The following is a 21,913-nucleotide window of genomic DNA, read 5'->3' on the forward strand; positions in this document are numbered from 1 at the left end:
GACGCCACGCTGGCCATAGGCACCTTGCACAGGCGCAGTGGAAATATTGACGTTGCGCGTTGTGGTCCTGGGCTTCTGGCGCGAACTTGTCTGTGGTAATGATATTACCTTCCCACCTCGCCCAGCCTCTGCGCTAGAGGGAGACATAGAGCTTTTCAACTCGCTGTGCAACTTGGGAAAAGTCGCATGCCCTCTCTGGGCCTCAATGGCTTCAATGCTGCGAGGGAATTTCATTGATCTACACGTTAACCTATGTAGCCTTTGTGTTTGTGTTTTTTTAAATCCTCTGACATTCTGGTGAAACCTAGGGACCCCTTCTTAGAATCATATTTTTAAATTCCTAAAATAAAACCGTGTTATAAAGGAAATCCATTATCTTGAAGGGCACGATCCCCGTTAAAAACCCCTAAAACACTTTATTCCAGGCATAAAACAATTTCCTAGTTGAAAGGACCTTAACAAACGTCCTTCATTAAGTAAATGGTTTAGGGTTTTGTCAACATCTCTATGATACATTTAGATTTGGGAAGAATTTGATATTTGTAGCAATCTTGGAGGTAGATATTATTATATCCCCTTTTTACAGATGAGGAAACTGAGGCAGGGTAGTGAAGTGACTTGCGCAGAGCCAGCTGTGCAATGAATGTTCTGGATGCAGATTGGAAGCTAGATCCTTTTAACTTCCAGACTGGATCTTTTTCTATTGAACTATAAGCTATTTGACCTTAAGCTGACACCTCTCCTAGCCCACTCCCAGGTGTACAAGGGGTTCCTGTCTGTAAGGAAATCTGGGTTTCTTCTTCTGTAAAATGTGAACTCTTCAGAAAAAATGGTTTTCAATGCAAGAATGAAAATATTTAGGATTACAAAGGAAATCAGTTTTTGGTTGATAATTATTGAAATATAGCCATCCATCTATCTACCTCTCTGTCTATTGATCTGTCTTTTTGTCTATCTATCCATCTACTAGATAGATCTATCTATCTGCCTGTCTGTCTGTTTATCCATCTTCTAAAAAGGTATGCAGATCATGTTAAGAACCACTGCCCAAAAGGATCCTTTCCACTTCTTTCCCTTGTTTTCCATCCCCTCATGGCCCTTCCATTTGATCTGTGGCTGCTAAGCAGAACCGTTCCTGTGTCTCGCTTCTTGAGAGAAGTCATACAACAGTAGGCCATGTGTCAGGGAGGCACTTGGTTGAGATGGTGTGAAATCCCTTAATATTTTCCTCACATGCCTAGTCTGTGGCTGCTGCTGCTGCTTCTTCTTCTTCTTCTTCTTCTTCTTCTTCTTCTTCTTCTTCTTCTTCTTCTTCCTTCTTCTTCCTCCTCCTCCTTCTTCTTCTTCCTTCTTCTTCCTCCTCCTCCTCCTCCTCCTCCTTCTTCTTCTTCTTCTTCTTCCTTTTCCTTCTTCTTCCTTCTTCTTCCTTTTCCTTCTTCCTTCTTCCTTTTCCTTCTTCTTCCTTCTCCCTTCTTCTTCTTCTTTCCTTCCTCTTCCTCCTCCTCCTCCTCCTCCTTCTTTTTCTTCTTTTTTTGAGGGCTCATGGTATTTACTGTGACCTAATATCACTAGAATAATTGGGAAATTATAAAGGCAGAAAGAATATGGGTAAAAAGTGTATAATATACCACTCTTCCCAGAGCAAAACCTGGGTGGTCATCTTTGCCTCCACTTTCTGGCCTCCCAGGGCTAGCTGCCCAAGACCAGGTTCTTGTCGTCCACTGCCTGGGAGGAATTGTGCTCAAGTGTGTTTCCTACTAAAGACAGCAGGGGGAGCCTAAGACAGAGATAAGATCAGAGAATTCAGGAAGCCTTAAGATGGGCACCTGGAAGTCTTGCTCTCATAGAAATGGCATTTAGTTTGATTTTGACTCTTCCCCATGCTAGAAAATATCAATCAAGAATTGAATTCAAGTCTTTTAAATCCAGATTCAGTACTATTTCCACAGAGCCACAGAGAACTGTGACTCAAACCCAAGGTGAATACTCTTACCATTACACTGTACACTTAAGCAATGTCTAATTAAATGACAGGACCTAACAGGAAGAAACATTTGGAGGCAAGAAGGTTAATGGTGTAATGCTGCTGAGATGACCCTGGCACCTGAAACATTTATAATCTTCAAGCTGCTGGCTGTAAATGCCAGAAAGGGGCTCAGTAGGACTGGTCACAGGGGCTGAATGTGGTCTTTGTTTTGTTTTTTTTTAACTGTTAAAAGCATCTTATAAGGGCATTTTTTAGAAAAGGCCCCAAAATATATATTTTTTTGTTTAAATTGATTAATTCCTCCCTCTCAATTAACTGTAAAGAAGAGCTTCCTAATTAAATCCTTCTAAAGAATAAATGGGCTATCTCTATGGGTAGTAACCTTTTCACTAGAGATATTCACAACTGATCTGGAGAGCCACTTGTCAGAGAATGGTGTAAAGGAGATATCAACATGAAATGTAAGGTTAGACCAGATGACCTTTCCAGCTTGGAGATTCTGTGAGTCTATGAAAACTTGTTTCCATGGTAGGTAGCTCCCCCAAATGGCAAGGACTTGATCAGTGGCCCATACATGGTTTTCCTGCCACAATAATTACCCAAGCCATAGGTTGCCAATGCCTGATACGATTCTTATATAAAGCACTGACCATATGTGAGGCTAGAAGAGGCCCTATTTTAATGAAAGTATCCTAGCCCCACCTGGGATTCCACAGGGGAAAGGAGACTAGTCTGGAAATCAAGAGGATGGTTCCTTGTAACTTTCCACTGTAACCAAATGAATTTTCCCAGATACCCCTCTTTTCCTTATATCATTTAAAACCAGGGCTGGTAAGAATCAACTTCCAGGTAACAAAGTTTTTAAGTCCAAAATCTAGGAATCCTTTGCCTAAGATTCCCCCTAACCTAACTGTATAAAGCATCCACCTTCCTATTTGGGAAGGAGCTTCTTTATACTTTCTCAGTCCAGTTATGTTGCCATAGGCTCATGCTTTGTCCCCTGTCTGAATAGATTTTTTCTTGATTTTTCTTTTCATTCATCAGGCTTAAAACTAGAATGGGCTTTAAAGTTGAAGGTAAGCTAATCATTTCTTTTTAGGGAAGCCAAGGCCCAGAAAGTAAAAGCTATTTTTTTCAAAATCACATCAATTTGAAGCATTGTCATAATTTGAACTCGGGTCCTCTGACTCAAAAGCCTGATTTCTTTCTATTACAGTACACCAGCCTCAATTCATTTCAACAAACATTGATTAATTATCTGCTCTTTCAGGGCCCTAGTCTCAGTATTGGGACTACGAGTATAGATACCGCCCATCCCTCTCAGAAAGCAAGGAGCAATAGAAGCATGGAGGATCAAGCCTGTATGAAGGAACATTTGTATGAGAGAAGATTTGAAAAGTAGATTAGAACCTGGAATGCCAGACTAAGAAGGTTATGATTTATTCAGCAGAAAATTGGGAATATTTGAAGGATTGTCCAGTAGAAGGAGGCTCATGATTATTCTATTTTGACCTAGAGGGAAGAACTAATAACAATGGGTAGAAGAAGCTTAAGAACCCAGGTCATCTTCCTCTTAAATCCAATATTTTTCATTACCCCAAGCTGGTCTTCCTATTAAAGACTCATATCTTTAGAGGACTCAAATATCTATAATAGCTTGGAATTTAAAAAACATTTATAGATGTTCTCACAACTGCTCCATCCAAAAAAAAAAAAAGATAAGGTGACTAATACCACTATTTTACAATCGGAGATATTGAAGCATAGGGTTACACAATTAAGTGTTGGGAACAAGCTTTTAATCCAGGTCCCCAAATGACAGAACTCTTTTCTCTTTACCACATATATTCTTTTATTATTTATTGACTGGTCTGATCCAGGTTGAGACTGTGGGCCTTGGTACACATCAGGCTTCTGAGGCTCAGCCCTAGCTAGACCATGTTTTTCCTGGTGTTTATGTTGCTGGAGCATGCTCCATGGAGTAAACCTTAGCTCACCCTCTGTATCCCTTTATTAACAAGATTTCATATAAACAAATTGCCCCAATATACCCGTCTCTTTACAGAGGCTTTTAGCCACTTTGTTTGAAGAAGCGCCACTTGGGGGAAGACAGCCATGGAGGAGTTTCTAAACAGAGATGAGGGCAGGGATTGTGTTTTTCCAGTGACTGATTGATTTGCTAACCTTCTGAGTCAGCACAGCACAACACGGGTCTCCTGGGAGGGACAGGGTGTACTCACTGTTCCCAGGTGCCCTGGAAAACGGACAGGCCCAAAGCATTTGCGGAACAGGGCTCCTGGGGGTGGAGTGGAAGGGGTGGAGACTTGCCCGTGGCCCCTGTAAAGATTCAAGCAATACTGAAGTTATCCCTATCAGGCATCCAGGAGCAGAAGGCAACTTAGAATATAGAATATTTAGAACAAACAAGAAAAGAGCTCTAAAGGACCTCAAAATCTAGAACACAAACTGTAAGAACAGAAGGAAACCTGAGAACAGAAAGGGGAAGGACCTAACATCTCAGCATGTAATGCAAAAACTGGCAAATAAAGAGATCATCTTTATCCCAGGTCACCAAGAATTTGATGTGAGATTCAAGCCCAATTCTCCAGACTTCCAGTCCAGAACCCTTAACCATAAGCCAGGCAACTGTTTATCTGCCTCTCACCCCAGTGTATACCAGCTCTATCCCCAGCAGAACTGCAAACTAAACAGGATTTTTCTTTGCCAACTCACACCTCTTCTTGTACCATCCTTTCTTCCTCACTAAGTGAACTCTACCCAATGTCCTTTCACTCTTGCTCCCTTCCCGGAGGCAGCTAGGTGACCCAACAAATGGAGTGCTGAGATTCAAATCCGGCTTTGGCTACTTCTGACTGTGTGACTCTGGACAAGCCACTTAACCCCATTTGCCTTAGTTTCCTCAACTGTAAAATGTGTATAATAATTGTACCTTTCACACAGGGTGTCCAAATGCTATATTTGTACAAAGTCCTTAGCATCTGCCTGGCACACAGTAGACACCATCTACTTATTCCCTTCCTCCATTCCCAATCGCCCTCATGTTCTTCACTTTTCTCATTGCAATTATTAAAATGCCCCTCTGGGTCTGCTAAACACACAAACTAATTTGCAATGTGGTTAATGATGGTTTGAAATATGTATGAATGAGTGTGTGTGTGTGTGTGTGTGTGTGTGTGTGTGTGCTGCAGTGGATAGAATATTGGCCTCTTAAGTCAAGAACATCTGGGTTATTGAAGCATCAATCTATGCAATCCATAATCAAAAGAGAATTCCCTGGACATAGATCAAACAAGTGGCCATTGTGGCCATCTAATTCTAGTCTCTGACATAACCTGCCTGTGTGATATTGGGCAAATAATTTAATCTCCTGGTGCTACCAGGAAAGTTGCAAAGCAGATGTCAACCTGTAGTGGTGGAGGGGATTTCCTCATTTGAACTTCTTAATATCAATGAAATCTGAGATCTGGCTCCCAGGGGGAAAGAACACAAGACTAAGAGTCAAGAAACCCAATTCCTGGTTTTAGCTCTAGCATGAACTTGCTGTATTATCTTGGATAAATCATTTCCCTTTCCTCCAGGCCGTCTCTATTTTCATCTGTAAAATGAAGGGATTGAGCTCAATGGTCTCCAAGATCCTTTCTTTAGCTTTGATACTCTTATGTTTTAAGATCCGTTCCCTTTCTAACAGAATTCTCCATTCTCTGTCCTCTGCTGTTGTAAAACCCTGTGAATGCTAATATTTGGTGTTCTCAAGACCTTCCCTATGCTAACCTTCTCTGATCTGAACTCCAAGATTCTAGGTTAGACTTAGAAATGGAAGGGACATTTGTGTCCATCTACTACAACCCTCTCATTTTACAGCTGAGGGAACTAAAACTTGAGCATGATTTTCTAGGTAGTAAGTGATAGAGCAGGGATTTGAATCCCAGGTCTTCCATCTCCCAGTCCAGCACTCTTCCCACCACAGAAGGAACCCTTGCCAGCATTCCACCCCCTGCTACCCTGAAGAAAGGATTGCTGGGAACTTTCTGTGCACATGTCCTAGTTTATGACCCTCGCTCCTATCTGGTGCTCAGAAACAAGTGGGGCCAGCCAAGGCCATAAATTCCTGCTATCTTTGGTCAGTATCTCCATAGCACTAGTTGTTTACTAAGCTCCTCATGATTGTTCTTTATCACTCCTTACTCACAAAGAGGAGAGGAGCACATTGTCCCCTTCCTCATGACAGTGGAGAGAACTGGGGGCCTCATGGGGTTTCAGCTTTGCTCAGAGGCCCACAGTGGGCCATGGTGGGACTCACAGATCCAGCCATGATCCAGTTGAGATCTTAGCCCATTGAAGTACAATGTAAACACAATGGAAAGAATGCCAGATCCAAAGTAAGATGAGATGGGCTTCAGTTCTGGCATACCACATGCCTCACAACACTATAAAGTACATAGAAATCAAGTGAATTCAAGTTGTCAGAACCCCCTAATTTGGCCATAGAGGCCAGCCCCCAGCCCCACTTGATACCCCACTATGTACTCTTCAGTGTTCCACCAATAAGACACTGCATTTCATGTCTCTTCACCATTTTCTTGGGCTATCTGAAGCACATTGAAACATTTATCTATTGCCCCTAGTTCTCTCCTCTGGCAATAAACAGAACAAGTATAATTCCTCTTCTACATAACAGACCTAGAAATACTTGAAAACAAATATCATGTTTTCTACATACCCTTTTCCCTCACCATCAACTCCAGGAGATATATTCTGAATCCTTTCCATCCATCACTGCACATCAGTGTCCTGCGTCCCCTAACCATTCTGGCTGCCTTCCTATGGGTGTTCCCCAGTTAATCTCCTCAAAGACAAGGGCAGTTGATTTTTCTTTATGTCTAATCTCCAGGTGCAAGCATAAGAAGTTGGTTTTCATGGAACTATTAGCATTCCTCTATTGTTCTGCCATAGATTAAGTATACATTTTAGTGACATTTGGCCTGAAGGAGAGTATAGTCTGTGACCACAGAAGCAGGTAAAACCATCTAGACTCCGTCCATGCTATGAGTTATCACTAGCCATGTCAGTGACGCAATAAGCATTTATTAAGGGCCTACTATGTGCTTAGGTACTGTGCTAAGCACTGGGGGTCAAAAGACAATCCTTGTTCTCTGGGAACTCACAATCTAATGAGGGAGACAAAATGCTAATAACTGTGTACAAACAAGCTATACACAGGGCAAATGGGAAATGTGGTCACAGACTATACTCTCCTTCAGGCCAAATGTCACTAAAATGTATACAGAGGAGAGAAACTTAGAATGTTTCAAAGAGATCAATTGAAGTTTGACATTTCTAATAATTAGGGATAGTTAAAATGGAATGTGCTGCTTTGTGGAGAAAGTCTATTCACCCTTGATGGAATTTTTTTAACCAAGGTTGGATGGCCACTTGTTTGATATATGTCCAAGAAATTCCTTTTCAGTTTTGGATTGAAGGACTAGAGGGATGCTGAAATCCTGTGATTCTGTGAGTTCATAGTCTAGTGGGAGACACAGGTCACATATAAATGGTACAACTAGAGAACAGGACAGAATGATAAACAGCAGAATGAAGAGAGGAACATGGTCTCCCAATTCTTTGGCTTCAGATTCAAGGACTGGTTTCTTTTCCCTGAAGTACCTGTTCTGAATAAAGAAAGAGATAGAACAAGACTTCAAAGGGCCCAGCCCAAGGTGGGTAAGGAAAACGTTGCTACCCTGGGCAAACAGCCTTCTGGTAATAAAGATAATGCTTTCTTGGGGAGGGCTTGGGGGAGAGGAAGGTCAGAGGAGGTTCTCTGAACTTGTGTGAAAGAACACCAGGCCTTAGATCTGCCTTTGGGCCCTATAAGATAGATGGGCCTGGGAGGAAAGAGACTGGGATTCTTGCCACTCCCGGGCCCAGAGATAGGGCTGTGAAGCTTCTCCCATTGAATTTGGTGTGACTTTTCTCTTCAGCTGCTATGGAACAGGGATGGTTGGGTGAGGATCTGACTAAAAATGAGAAAATCGAACTATGTCATTTCTAGCATCTCTTCCATTGCTAGGGTCCCTTCCAAATCTGTCACCCTTTTTGTTCTGAAGTTCCTTGTGGTCTTGGTATTCACCAGCCTTTGTCCTAAAATAAATGTGGGCCCTAACATTCTGGATTCTAATATCCTACTCTTAAATTTCCTTCTAACCTAAAGGCTATATAATTCTAGCATTCTTCACTATAAGACTTCTACAAAAGACAGATTATTAATCTTAATCTTGAAAAGCAGGGTTGTTGTCTTCCTTTAGCCTTCTCTAGATTAAGGAATCCTCATTTTCTTCACCAGGTTCTCTCCTCTGCCCTCTAAGGCCTCTTCCAACTAAACTGTGCCTATCTCTCAGCCCTGAAGCATCAGTCCCCAGGCTTCCTGTAGGGCAGTGCCCTGGTGAACAGGCTCATGGTTTATGGCCCCAATCATTGCCTCTGTCAGACATCATCTAAGAGCCATAAAGCCCATTTACAGTTTTCTTTTCCCCAAAGATAAGGCGATCAGTGCTTCCCAAGGCCGAGGGGCTATTTCAGCTCTGGGTTTGGAAGTGGGGTGGGGACTTTTCAGAAATGAAACAGATTAAGTTTTATGGTACAGACTTATCTGAAAATGCCCCATTCCCATATCCTCAGCTTGAACCTGCCAGGTGAAATCTCAGAGCCTACACAAAGGTGGTATTGCTTCATTTACTTATTAATTCAGACATTCAATAAAGATTTGCTGGGGTACTAATAATAACAGCGCACAATTCTTTGGCCCTTTATAGCTTACGAAATACTTTCCTTACACTGACCTTCTGAAGCAGGTAGTACAAGTGAGTAAACTAAGGTTTATCTAGACTAAATTAAGTGAATGATGTACCTAATGTCAAATAGTGAGTGGTAGAACTGGGATCTGAATCCAGGCCTTCTGACTCCAACTGCTAGGTTCTTTTCACTCTGGGTCCATGTATTGATTGTGGGACTTGTACCTTTGCTATAGGGAAGAGAAAAGAGGCATGATATGGCTCCAACTTCAAAGAGTTATAGTTGGAGAAACAGTCCAATATGGTAGAAAGAATGACAGTGTCATACAGGGAGTCCTAGTTTTAGAGTGAGAAGACTCGAGTCTGAGTCCCTCCTTTAACACTTAGCTGTATGACCTGGACATATTGAGACTGTTTTTTCCTCTGTATAATGGAGACAATCTCACAATGGGATCATTGTGAGCATAGTGTTTGGTAAACTTGAAAGCGCCATAAAAATGTGAACTTTTGTTATTTATAATTGTCAACATAATCATTTTAGCAGGACAGTATCATAAATTCATGTTTATTTTCTCTTTAGAAACCCTTCCAGGTAGGAAGTACAGTGGTCACCATTCACAAGTTGATTGGTGTGGGAGTTTTGACCTACTTCATTTCTGACCTTGTACCTCCCTGGCTAGCCTTGGGGTCCCCTACTCTACTTCCAGGAGCTCCTAGTGCATTGCATCTTGACTCAACAAAGTATTGAGATTATACATGTCAGAGAACAGCTCATTATGTCACATATTGCTTTGTGTTATTGACTATCCTCCTATGTGAATACTCTCTCTTTGAGGGCAAGAATCTGACAGGTTAGTTTTATGATCCCAGGCAAATAATTTAACTTCATTGCCTTAGTATTCTGACCTGTAAAATGAAAATAACTATAGAATTTAGAGCTAGAAGAGATCTTGGAGATGAAAGAGCTCAAGCTACTTATTTTGCAGATATGGAAACTAAAGCACAGGATAGGGAAGAAATTAATCCTGGATACAGAAAGTAGCAGAATCAGGATTAAACTCCATCTGACTGCCAAACTAGGGTCCTTGCTGCCATTACCATTTTTATCCTTATCATTTTTGTCATTATGATTTTACCTCTTTATATTTCCTAATAGCCACCATATGATAAATACTAAATCACTACAAGACTAAAAACATTTACAAAGTATCTTCTTATAAGAGTCCTGGGAAGGACTCAATGATATTAGCATCCCCATTTTACAGAACAGAAAATGAAGTCCAGTGCAAGGAGGTGATTTTCCACAATCACATATGTCTTTTGATACCCATTTCAATGCTTGGTTCCTTGACACCAAAAATGATTCCTACCCTAAATCCAGAGTTCAAAGTCTAAGCAACTAAAGGAAGGAAAAAGACACTGCAGGTCTTCGATTCTGAAGTGGTGGGTTCAGAGCAATATGATCCTGAAGAAAGAGAACCCGACTGCAGAATAAAAAGATTTGGGATCAAATGCTGCCTGTGTAATCTTAGGTAACTCACTCTCCTTGGACCTCTCTTTCCTCTTCTGTTAAATGAGGGAATAAGGATGATACATGATTTCTGAGTTCCCTTTGTGATTCCCTATGCGATAGAGGGTAGAGGTCAGCTCCCTGAGTTGTTAAAAACATAACCAACCTGAAAGAGCTATCACTGGGCTTAAGAGTGATTTGTGATTAACTGGGTAAAGGGCTAATGGATAGAGCAATTGGTAAGAAGGCAGAGGAATTTATGGCTCCCAAGGTTTTATAATCTTCTGCATGGATTTATTAAGCCTATTTCAATTCCAAATAGTCTTCCCCATGTAGTCAACTCTGTGATACATAGCTCTGAGCTGACTTTAAGCCTAGTTACACATTGTTAGAAGTATTTCCTGGTAGTGACTGAGGTGGGGCATGTCCCAGGTAAGAGTCACAGGCAAAAAAAAAAAAAAAAAGTCTAGGAGCTGTCCAGAGGATGTTGGGTGAGGTACCTTAAGCTAATGGGAAGGCTTGGAGAGAGGTTCACTGCTTTGCCCAAGTTGGCTCAGATCACCAGAGGCAGATGGAACCAGAATTCAATTCTCTTGGCTTCTAGCAAAGTGCACCATCACTGTTTCCTGGTGTACCACCTGCTCCTCTTCTGGATAGGATTCTAGTCTCAGCAAAGAGGGATATCAAAGACAAAGTGAAATATCCTCCCCTGAACAGAAGGAACATAGAGTAGAGCAATCTCTCCTGAGCAGAATTAGCATACCTCCATCCAAGAACCCGAGAGGAAGCTTGTGTTTGGTACCCTCTCTCCTCTTTTTCCGAGCTTTGGATTTTAAGAGATGGTTTCAGAAGACAGAAAAATCCAAAGGGATGAAGATTTAATGTTGGCATTTATGGACCAACTGGCTGGAGACCTAGACAAGACAGGCAGAACTTCCCAGCAATTCTCAAACTGCCTTATTTTTAGAAAGCACCTTGGAGTCCATTCCCTAGGACACAGCTCTTCAAGATTCCTGAAGGGTCAACCTGAAAGGAGGATGCAGCCCTAAGAAGGCAGAGGAACCTGAAAATTTCAGAGCTGAACTGTGGCTAATTCTGTTTGCAATCTTGGCTACTAAGGATTTGTTGTCTTTGAAGCAGGGGGGTTCTGCCACTGACTCCCCGTGTGATCTTGAACAAGCCACTTGTCCTGTCTGGGGCCTTTGCTCTCTCTAAGAAGAAAGGGATTGGGCTTGATGATCCATCATCCCTAAGGTCTCTTCCAGCTCTGACATTCTGAGATCCTTTGAAAGGCTGTTCCTTAAAAAAGGGGGAACCACTTTAGAAATTACCTTTCTGCTCATCTCTAGCTTTGGACTTAATTCTCTCTAGTTCTGATTAGTCAGTAGCCTTTTCTGGGGGCTCAATTTCCTTGTGTAAGGAGGTAATGAGGCCCAATGTTCTTAAAACTCTAAATCCTGCCACTCCCTACCTTGAGAGAAAGGCTAAGTACCTTAGAAGCAGTGCCCTAGTAACTTCTGAAAGATTCCCATCTCCAGTGGCCCAGGCAAGTTACTTTCCCAAGCCTTGTGTCTGGCTTCCTTTTATCTTACTAACAAGGCCTTCCATAGCCTATCTTGACTCAGTTGTTCCCTGAATGCTTTCCTGTTACTCTCTAACTCTGGCATGGGTGACTGGTAGTAGCTGGGACCCAAATGAAAGTTTTCCTGTATTAGTTTTTCTCATAAATATGTGCTTTTGTAAAATGTATCCATGCTACCCTTGCCATTTTTCCCCCATGCATTTTGGATGATGTGTTCAGTAGTTGAGGCAAGAATCCTGTACTCCCTTAAAGAGTGTTGAAACAGTTAACCCCACCTACACTTCAATCCTCCCTGGACCCCCTTTCACTGAATTCTCCACCAGCATACAGACATAAACACACAAATGCATATGCGCATACATACACACATTTCCCACCAGGAAAAAAAAATAAATTTACTTTCACAGGCAAATTCAGGATGAAATAAGATTCTTCCAGTGCTAGAATAGAAAATTCTAAATAATGCTGTCATTAAAAAAATAACAAAATTGGTTATTTTCAACTAAATGATTGGAAAATGGCATTCCCTGTCATTGGTCTGTATAACCATATGTAACTTTTTTTTTTTTTTTGGTCTGAATTACCCAGACTTATTGTCTAGCCAAAGTGCATTAAGCTTGAAGAAGATCTAGGGTTAGTGGAGATGAGCCCACTATCTTCAAATTACTGAAGGGTTAGTAATGGGAAGAGAAAGAAAATTTGTTCCAAATGATGCCCAGAGTTTGGATCAATGAGTGAAAGTTACAGGGAGGCAAATTCCAGCTCATTTTCAGGAAGAACAAACAATAATAGTTGACCCATGATAGAACAAAATAGTGCAATAGGTAGTAAGCTTCCCATCATTTACAGTGTTTTTCAGCAGAATTTGGGTGATCCCTTAGTGGAAAAGCTAATGGCTCTGAATTGAGTGAGAGATTAAACTGGATGACCTAAGAAGTATCCTCTGACTACAAGACTGTATGATTCTAGTCTCAGGTTTGCTTCTAATTTGTTGTACAGTTCTGGGCAAACCACAGTTTCTTCATTTGTAAAATAAAAGGATTGAATTAGATGTATCTTCTGACTCTTAATAGTCTCTGTTCTAAGGTTCCTCCCACTCTGCCATTTTGTGATATTTGTTCTATTTATTCTATGATCTAGGGTACCTTCCAAATCTAATGTTCTATGAGTTTATGAGAAAGAAGGGAAAACCGTTCATCTAGGACGAGTTAGAAAATATCCTTGGCATTTATTTTGAAGGTTAAAAAACATTTTTTTTAAGAAATACAAACTAGGGCTAAGAAATGTTCTTTCCCTACTGGTTGGCAATGATGGCAGTGGGAATGGTTGGGAAGGTTTGGTCCTAACCCATCAGTGTTTCCCAAGCCCCCATTCTCCTCTCCCCTAGAAATTTTTTGAGGGAAGAAAGGAAAATGCGTTAATGACTGGAACACTGCAGTGACCCTGGGGTTTGGAATTATTTGAAATTATACAATTACAGCTGATCAAGGCAAATTACAGAATAATTTAGCGAACATGATTGGTTTTGCCATTACAATGTTGCCAACTTTCACAGTGCCTCTTGACTTCTAGAAGTACCCTTCTGAGAGGGCCACTAAGAAAGTGGGGAATGGTACAAATCCTGGTGTGCAACCCTGCTTGGGAAGTGCCAAAGAGTTTTCCACTCCACCTCATAAGAATCCTGAGATTAGGACAGCCACAGGAGAGGTGATGTCCTCTTTTCCTAGACCCACAATTGCATGAAAGCCCATTGATCAGGTTTGAGGGGAATGGTGGCAGCTTGGATTCTACCTTATCTCCACTCCCTAAAATGACTTCAGTTATTGAATCTTCTTTCTATATATATATATATATATATATATATATATATATATTCACTTCCAAACCCAAAGAGATTCAAATGCCCAGATACATCAGACCATACCCAGGAATATTTGTCCAAATTTGGTCCTACAGAGAACAGTAATCAAGGGGATTATAAACCAAGCCAATCATCCACCTTTCCTTGACATTTTGCTTTCCCAGTGTGGCCTTAGTGGAACTCAGGAAGCTTGAGGGAGGGAAGAAGTGTAAAGACTGGAGATAATAAGGGGTTAGTCTTTATCAGGAGATTCTCCCCAACCTGGGACTTTTCCATATGCAGCAAATTATTGTTTGTTAGAACTGGTGTTTGGTACACTCCCTCCTCTCTTTCGAAGCCTTGGATTTTAAGAGGTGGCTCTGGAAGATACAAAAAATCCAAAGGCATGAAGATTTAATGTTGGCATTTGTGGACCAAGTGGTAGATAGAACTTCCCTCAAACTGCCTTATCTATAGAAAGCACCTTGGAGTCCATTCCCTAGAGAGCAGAAAGCAGCAGAACATGGTGCCTTTCAAGATTCCTGAAGGGTGGACCTGAAAGGAGGATGGAGCCCCAAGAAGGCAGAGGAACCTGAAAATTTCAGAGCTGAGCTGTGGCTACCTCTGTTTGCAATCTTGGCTACTGCAAGGATTTTTTGTCTTTGAAGCAGGGGGGTTCTGCCACTGACTCCATGTGTGATCTTATCCTGTCTGGGGCCGTTGCTCTTCTCTAAGAGGAAGGGATTGGGCTTGATGATCCATCATCCTTAAAGTCTCTTCCAGTTCTGACATTCTGAGATCCTTTGAAAGGCTGTTCCTTAAAGAAGAGGGAACCACTTTAGAAGTTACCTTTCTATTGATCTCTAGCTTTGGACTAAGTTCTCACTAGTCAATAGCCTCTTCCTGGGGGCTTGGTCCTGTAAATGTCTCTCCTATTACAGCACCTGCAGAGGAACTTCCCCTCCCACCTCTGAGAGTGGAAGCCCCAGGAGACTTCTTAGGACAAGCCTGCTGATTTGCCATCCCAGAATTCTCTGAAAAGAGAATGAGTTGGCAGAAAACAATTATGGATTTCAGCCTGGATTTGAGGCCAATTTAGCCCTAGGATGGGTCAGAATTCAAGAGGGAAACCAATTTTTGTCCTCTATGATGAGGGGCTTAAAAGCATGGCAGGGAGAAATCACTGACTTTATTGCCCTGAGAACTCCTTTGAATTGAGAATAACCTTTCCCCCTCCTTGGCTGAAGAGCCCACAACATGAACAAATCAAATCTATATTGACTTTCAAGGCTTTCCATCAACTACCTTGCCTAAGGCCACGACTTACTGTATCTGAATACACTTGGGCTCACCGCAAATGGGACTGATTCCCAGCTCTGTACCATTGTTCAGGCTTTCCCTCCAACGGAAACATCTCCCCTATTTGTCTCCACAAATCCCAAATCTTGTCTGTGAACCCCGATGAGATACCCCCCAATCCACAGTGAATCTTTTCCTTCTCTTGGATTCCTACTACATTTTTATTGTCTTGAATTGTTCTCTACTTGTTTTATGTCTTTGTTTCTTGTCTTCTCAGCTAGCTTCCCCCCCCCCCCCTTAAGGATAGGGGCTGAGTCTTCTTCGTCTGTGTTCCACACAGTGCTTGGCACAGAGCTTGGTCCAGCAGATGCTTCATAAAGTTTGTCAAATGATTGAACTATCACAAATTCAGTCTCTGAGACTTTTTCAGCCTGGAGAGGAAATTTTCTTTTGAATAAAAGTTCTTGGGGACATTGGGACTGGGATGGCAGTGGGAGTAGGCAGAGAGAGTCCTGGCCCGGACCATGCTCTCCCCAAAGGGCACTGAGTCTCAGGGTGTTTAGTCTCCAGAGGGGAAGGCAGGGTGGATTCCTAACTGGTGGTTCTAGAAAGATCCCAAGAGGAAGAGATGGCAGCAGATGTGGGGAGTCAGGAGAGGAGGAAACTGGTCGGGTGGGGAGAAAGTATTGTGAAACAACTAGTCTCACCCAAGGTGACTTCCTAATCTCCCTAAGTGTCCCCCAAAAGAGGAGGAGAAAGATGGCATGAAGGCACGTAAGTCGGCAGTTGGAGCCCCCCGTCTGAGCCCTGGCTCCCCATTGTGCCTTTACGGTCCCAGGGTAGGACCACTGTTGTCCTATTTCACCAAGAGTGCTAGGAGTTCTGAGGGAGCTGGACCCTCTGGAGGTTGGGAAGGGCAGAGCCAGGCTGGGGAGGGCAGTGTCTGGCTGGCCTCCCCCAGCCCTCCAACCCCCGTTAGATGACCTCCTGCTTGGTGATGGTGGGCTGAGGGATGGCTGAGGGAGGCTTGACCACTGTGGCGATGGCTCCTGGCAGTAGCTTGTAGGGCTCAGGCCCTGAGCTGGCGGGCGGAGAAGGCTGTGGGGTCTCAGGAGTGGCTGGAAGGAAAAGGAGACAAATGCCGTCCAGTGAGTCAGAGGGGACCAGCGCTGGGTCCCTGAGAGACAAAAGAAAGCGCACACAGGCCTATGCAGGAGGCAGCGAGGTGTAAAAGGCCGAGAGCTAGTCCTGCTTTGGGCACTGACTCGCCTACCCCCACCCCCTTGGCCCTGGATCTCAGCTTCCACAGCTCTATGTTAAGGGCAAGGGACGAGACAGTCTCTGTGGTTCTTTCTACTTCTGACAGTCTATGTTCTATGGCTCAAAGATCTTTCCAGCTCTAAAATTTGAGATTCTATCAGGACTCATGGCTAAATGGGTTGGAACAGAAAGGCTAAGTTCCTGACTAGAAGCCTTTCCCTATATTCCAGGACGTCCCCTCTTTGCTCCCAACATCACTGTCTGTTCTTTCAGCCTGAGCAAGAGGGCCAGACTTCCCATCCTGAACCAAAGCATATGGTCAGCATTTGGCACACGGTCTGGGAGAAACCTGCCCTTTGGGGGGAAAAGCAGCAAGTCTTTAAGCCACTACCTTGTGGCCTGGAATGCTAGGGAGGGCGTTGCACCCTCCTTCTCTGAGAGGTTAGAGGGTGCGATCTTATTCCAGTCTTGGTTTTGAGAAATGGATACCATGAAGGCAGACCCCTTTTCTCCTTTCCCACAAATCCCAAATTTGCAGGGCCCTGCCTCTGACCCCCAACCCTGGACCAAGCTTCTTGAGACCTCCCTCCCCTCCCCCTCCCTTCCCCCAAAGAGCCCCGGGCTGCCCACCTGTCCGCCACCCAGGACGGGGCCACTCACACATCTGTCCATTGCTGATCTGGGCAGGCATGGTATTGGCGACTATCACATTGGTGCCCATGTTTTCTGGCACCAAGTGAGGGTGCAAGGGGTGGTGAGTGTGGGGGGCTTCGCTGGAAGACCCTGAGGATGGAAACAGTAAAACTAAGAACATCAGGTCACAAGAGCTGGGTTACTGAGAGGGAGCTTAATATCTGCCCTAATTGTCTTCTACTAGGATTCTAGAAATAAAATGAGACACTGTTTCTAGTCTAGATAAAGAAGTTTAAAGAGTACTTTCATTCTCTGGCCTTCTTTTCCCTCAGTTAAATGAGAGATTTGAATTAAGTAATCCCTAAGATTTCTTCCAGATATAATATTCCATGTTCTAAGCTCCCTCCCAGCTCTGACCTCCCAGGTTCTAAGCTCCCTCCCGGCTCTGACCCCCTGGGCTCTAACATCTGAATTCTAAATCCGCAAGGCCCCCATCCCACTCTGCAGGGGGGACAGCCGGGGCCAGTGCCCTGCGCTGATGGCTTGAGTGAGGACCTCACAAGCTAACCCCTCCCCGCCCCCAGGTGGTGGGTGAAGTCGGGAGAGGACTGGCACGGACCCCCCAGCAGCATCTCCTGCAGCAAGTTGTCGATCTTGGTCACACCAAAGAGTTTGATGAACTGTATCTGCTCGATCATCTGCCAGGTGATGCTCTGCAGGGTGGGCAGCAGCAGCAGCAGCTCTCCAAAGCGACCCCGGGAGTCGTACTGCCGGTCATTGATGTAGTCCTCCAGGCTCACCTGCACCTGTGACCGCATCCTCTTGATTTTACCAGGGTCGCTCAACCCCTTGGCATCTGTGGGGACAAGGGAGGAAAGGCAAGGGGGGTTGGCGCGGAAAGAAGCCTGCGGCGGGGAAGCCCGGAGGAGAGCTGGCCACAGGACAGAGCCTGTCGGTCCGGAACCACTCTCGGAAATCATCAGCTCAATCCCCTCGGTTTCCGAAGGTGGACCCTGAGGCCCGGAAACAGGCGCTGAGGCAGAGGCGGCTGGAGGGTCTCTGGTTGCAAGCCCAGCGCTTCCCCAGGGGCTTCCACCATTTTATAGATGAGGTGACAGAGACCCAGCAAGGCAACGTTATGCATGAGGCAAAAGGGGGCCTCAATCAGCGGCCAGGCCGGGCCTCCCCACTGCCCTAGGGGGCATCCCAGCCCCGGGCCCCGCCCCGCTGACCAGCGGTCCTCAGTCTGTGCTCCCGCGGGCCGGCCCTCCCCAGGCTGGGCAGAAGCCGGGGGAGAGCCGTGGGGAGGTCACTCAGCGCTGCCCGGCCCCAGCTCATGCGGAGTGACCCGGAGCGGGGAGAGGGAACGGGCAGTTCCTGCGTTTTAGATGCTCCAGTCCTACTGAGGGAGACAACAGGGAACCACAAACGGGGATAACCTGGGGATGGGGGAGGCACAAGGATCAACACACTGATACCTGAAGGCCTTTGCAGCCCCAGTTATCTTCAGAAAAGTATAGCATGGGCGCAGCTAGGTGAGCGCAGTGGGCGGAGCCCCAGCCCTGAGTCAGGAGGACCTGAGTTCATATCTGACCTCAGACACTTAGCACTGCCTGGCTGGGTGACCCTGGGCAAGTCACTTAACCCCCACTGCCTCAGGGAAAAACAAATAAAAGGAGTGCAGCAGCTGGAGAGACTTTTGGAGTCAGAGGCCCTCAATTTCGCCTCAGTATCCTCAGCTGTAAAACGGGGAGTTAACCAGGACAGCAGGTCTAGCCACGAGCCTGAACCCAAGACTCCATCCTATGGCTGTCTTGGGCCCATGGGGGGTGGACAAGCCTGCGACATCGGGCCCTGGGGGACCTGACTTCCCTGGACTATCCAGCTGCCTCCTAGAAAGCCAGGTCCCAGGACGGAACATCTGGGAATGGGAGCCCGTCAAGCTAGCGCCAAGGAGACTGTGAAGAGGGAAGCCCGAAGCTCTGAAAATCCTTGAAGGAGAAAACCGACTCTGCCTCAATAAGAGACTCTACCCCAAGTCCTTTTTTTCTCTTAAATGAATTTAAGTTTTAACTGCTTGAGGGGAGAATGCAGCGGGTTGTGGTCCCTTTAAGAAACTAGTCCTTTCAGATTGATTTGTTCCTTTCTGATTCTCAGCCCCTCCTGGCTGACACATCACCAATTCAGGAAGCGCCACCTTTGATTCACAAATTCTGGTCAAAAGTACCCTTTGTATTGCAGTAGGAGATCCGGGCTTGTCCAGCCCCCAGGGAATCTGAGCCAACCTGGGATTCCACCCATGAGCCCCCTTCAGCTTGTAGCCCAAACCCCCTATTATAAAAGAGCCAAACTAAAACCCCAAACCTTTGCAGAGGTTCCAAACATGCCAGCTATGCCATGCTTGGGATGCCAAGGGGCCTCTGCCCACTGGAATACGGTTTCCAGGGCCCCTTCTCTTTACCCTCACCTATTTCCTTAACTAACTAGACTTGAACCTTACTTCCAATAATCCCCATAATAAGTCTCTTTTATCAAGCTAGGTTATCGGGCCTGTAAATTCCTTTACAGAGGATCTCTGCGCCGCCAGAAGGAGTCCCCAAAACTCCCTACCCTTGCACCAAATCCCAAGGGGCTGCAGGGGAGCCAAACCCCTCCATTTGATTCCCTGAACCCCGAACCTGCCACTAGACCTTATCATTTAACTCCCTGACCACCAGAAACCCTCATTTCATTTGGGTTCCCCAAATCTAAACTTCATCAACTGGATTCCACCAAGCCGGAGAACTGGGGGGCTCTGCTTGACTTCCAGTACCTGGGTCAAAAAAGATAATGGCCTTCAGACAGGCGTATTCGTTGTCATCGATCTGGAGTTCCTGGAAGGGCTGCACCAGCTCGTCCAGAATGCGGACTGCCACACGGCTCATTTCCACCAGTTCGGGGCAGTGTCGTGGGACGATGTAATCATTGCCTGAACGCATCGGGGAGAGGCCACAGGAGTCCAGTCAGTTCAGTGAATGTCCGGAGTACTAACATGCACGCGCACACACAGTGCATATGCATTAATTGTGCTCACCTACATACACACATGTGCACCATGCATATAACACACAATACACATGCATCATTCATGTCTTACATGCATCTATACAGCACACCTGTGCACATAACTGGACCGAATATACACATGTGTACCACATAATCACATCCATATGCACACACACCTGTGCTATCTATACTCAATGCGCACACATACACATACATGTATGTGAGTACGTGCGTGCACATAAGTGCGTACATATATGTGCATATATAACACACATATATGCATGGCAGGCATTGAAAATAACACATTCCCGTTCTAATAACAATCGCTGATACACACAGATACACAGATAGTGCTCTGTAGCGGCAGAATTGTTTTTTTTGACATAACCTTTTATGATCCTCCCAATAACCCACGAGGCTAGCAGGGCAGGAAACATCTGGTCATCCATCCATTTAGTCTTTAGAAAGAACCTATGAGATCAGTCATCTTGTCCAGCCTGCCTATTTTGTAGACACTAGGAATCAGAAAGGCAAGAGGAGTGACCGGCAGACCTCCTGACAAGCCCAGTGCTCTTTCCACTCCACTGAACAGACTCACTTATTTCCATTTTGCAAATAGGAAACTGAGGTAGATGCTGAGTCCATGGCTCTATTGTACGATGCCCTAAAAAGTTATATCTAAAGAAAGGTCTTTTCAACAGGCTGAAGTCATGGATTTGATACTTTGGAGGAAGGAAAGACGCTGCTAAGAGATTCAAGAGTCTCTACTTTTCATTCCTCAATAACCCTTCCCCATTAAAGGCAGAAAACACATGTCATACCCTTTGCCTCATGGCCCTAGTTTGGAGTTTCCCTTCCAGGTCAGTTGGTTGGGCAGAATAAAAGCCAGAGCACTCACCTAACAACAACACGTCTTTGAAGACCATGGACCGTTTGGTGGCCCCCAGCAGCAAGTGCTCTCCAGCATGAGCCCTAAGCAGGGCCACCTGAAAGTCAAGAGAAAGAAGGGTCAACATCCTACATGAACTCAAGGAATGAGGCCATAGAATATAAGTTTAGAGTGACCTAGGAGATCTCTTTTTATTTTACAGATGAGGTAACTGGGACCCAAAGAGACCAAGCAATCTGGCTGGCTAGTCTGTTCTTTGACAGGTGTTACACAGACTACTAAGGCAGCATAAAGTGCTGGTTATTATTGCTGTTCCTGTTATAAATATAAGCTGTGCATCATTGGGAAGGCTGGTAAAAATGCCGGACAGTTGGTAACCATAGCGCTCTTATCTGCAAGGTTGTACTAGGAAGTACAAGGTTGTACTAGGAAGATGAAAATCATGTTTACTGGTCAGAGACACAAAGTAATGTTCTCCCATCAGTCAGGCTCTTTCTTTAGGGATGGGGAAAGAGGTAACCAATAGCTTCCTAGGAGACAATCCTCCTAGGCCTGCCATTCCATTTTCCTACCCAATTGGAAAGGAGTACATTCCTTGTCTGAAAATTAGTTTTCTTCCCTGCTCTTCTTCCTCTACTTCAGGAAGTCCTATATAGGGAAGCATGTGGCCCAAGGAGGTTGCCAAGTCACTAGAATTTGAAAGCTTCTTATCCCAGCACTGCTGCTAACTAGTCCTGTGAGCTTTCTAGAGTTTCACAGCTGCTCTCTGTCCTTGTAACACTGCCTTATCCGTTCTGCAATAGCCATGCATTCCCATTCTACAGGATTTTACTGTTTATAAAGCACTTTTCTACCCATTACTTCACTGAATCATACCAGCAGCCCTATGGAGTTCAGTAGGGCAGGAATTAAAGTAACCATTTTATAGAAGAAGAAATTGAGTTTTGGGGAGATCATCTGCCCAACCAAGTTGGAACAGCAAATTAATGGTAAAGCTTGGACTTGAACCCAATCTTCTAACTCTGAATCCAAGAGACAAGAGCAGTTCAAATTCTC

General features: G+C 44.5%; 1 protein-coding gene across 2 annotated transcripts in view; it reads right to left on the reverse strand.

Annotated features, from left to right (window-relative positions):
• Positions 1-10,491: 10,491 nt before the first annotated feature.
• The window catches only part of HNF4A (hepatocyte nuclear factor 4 alpha), a 36,355-nt gene continuing 24,933 nt past the window's right edge, over positions 10,492-21,913 (reverse strand). The window contains exons 6-10 of one of the 2 annotated variants that reach the window (XM_031951568.1): positions 20,867-20,954; positions 19,736-19,891; positions 17,543-17,779; positions 16,951-17,073; positions 10,492-16,148 (exon numbers count right to left, since the gene is read on the reverse strand). In XM_031951568.1, coding sequence (XP_031807428.1) covers positions 16,006-16,148; positions 16,951-17,073; positions 17,543-17,779; positions 19,736-19,891; positions 20,867-20,954 — 747 coding nt within the window. In that variant the 3' untranslated portion in view covers positions 10,492-16,005. Of the gene's footprint in view, positions 16,149-16,920; positions 17,074-17,542; positions 17,780-19,735; positions 19,892-20,866; positions 20,955-21,913 lie in introns of both variants that reach the window. The other variant, XM_031951567.1, reaches the window with a different exon arrangement.

The sequence above is a fragment of the Sarcophilus harrisii genome, chromosome 2, assembly GCF_902635505.1.
Source record: "Sarcophilus harrisii chromosome 2, mSarHar1.11, whole genome shotgun sequence".
In the NCBI taxonomy this organism is placed as follows: Eukaryota; Metazoa; Chordata; class Mammalia; order Dasyuromorphia; family Dasyuridae; genus Sarcophilus; species Sarcophilus harrisii.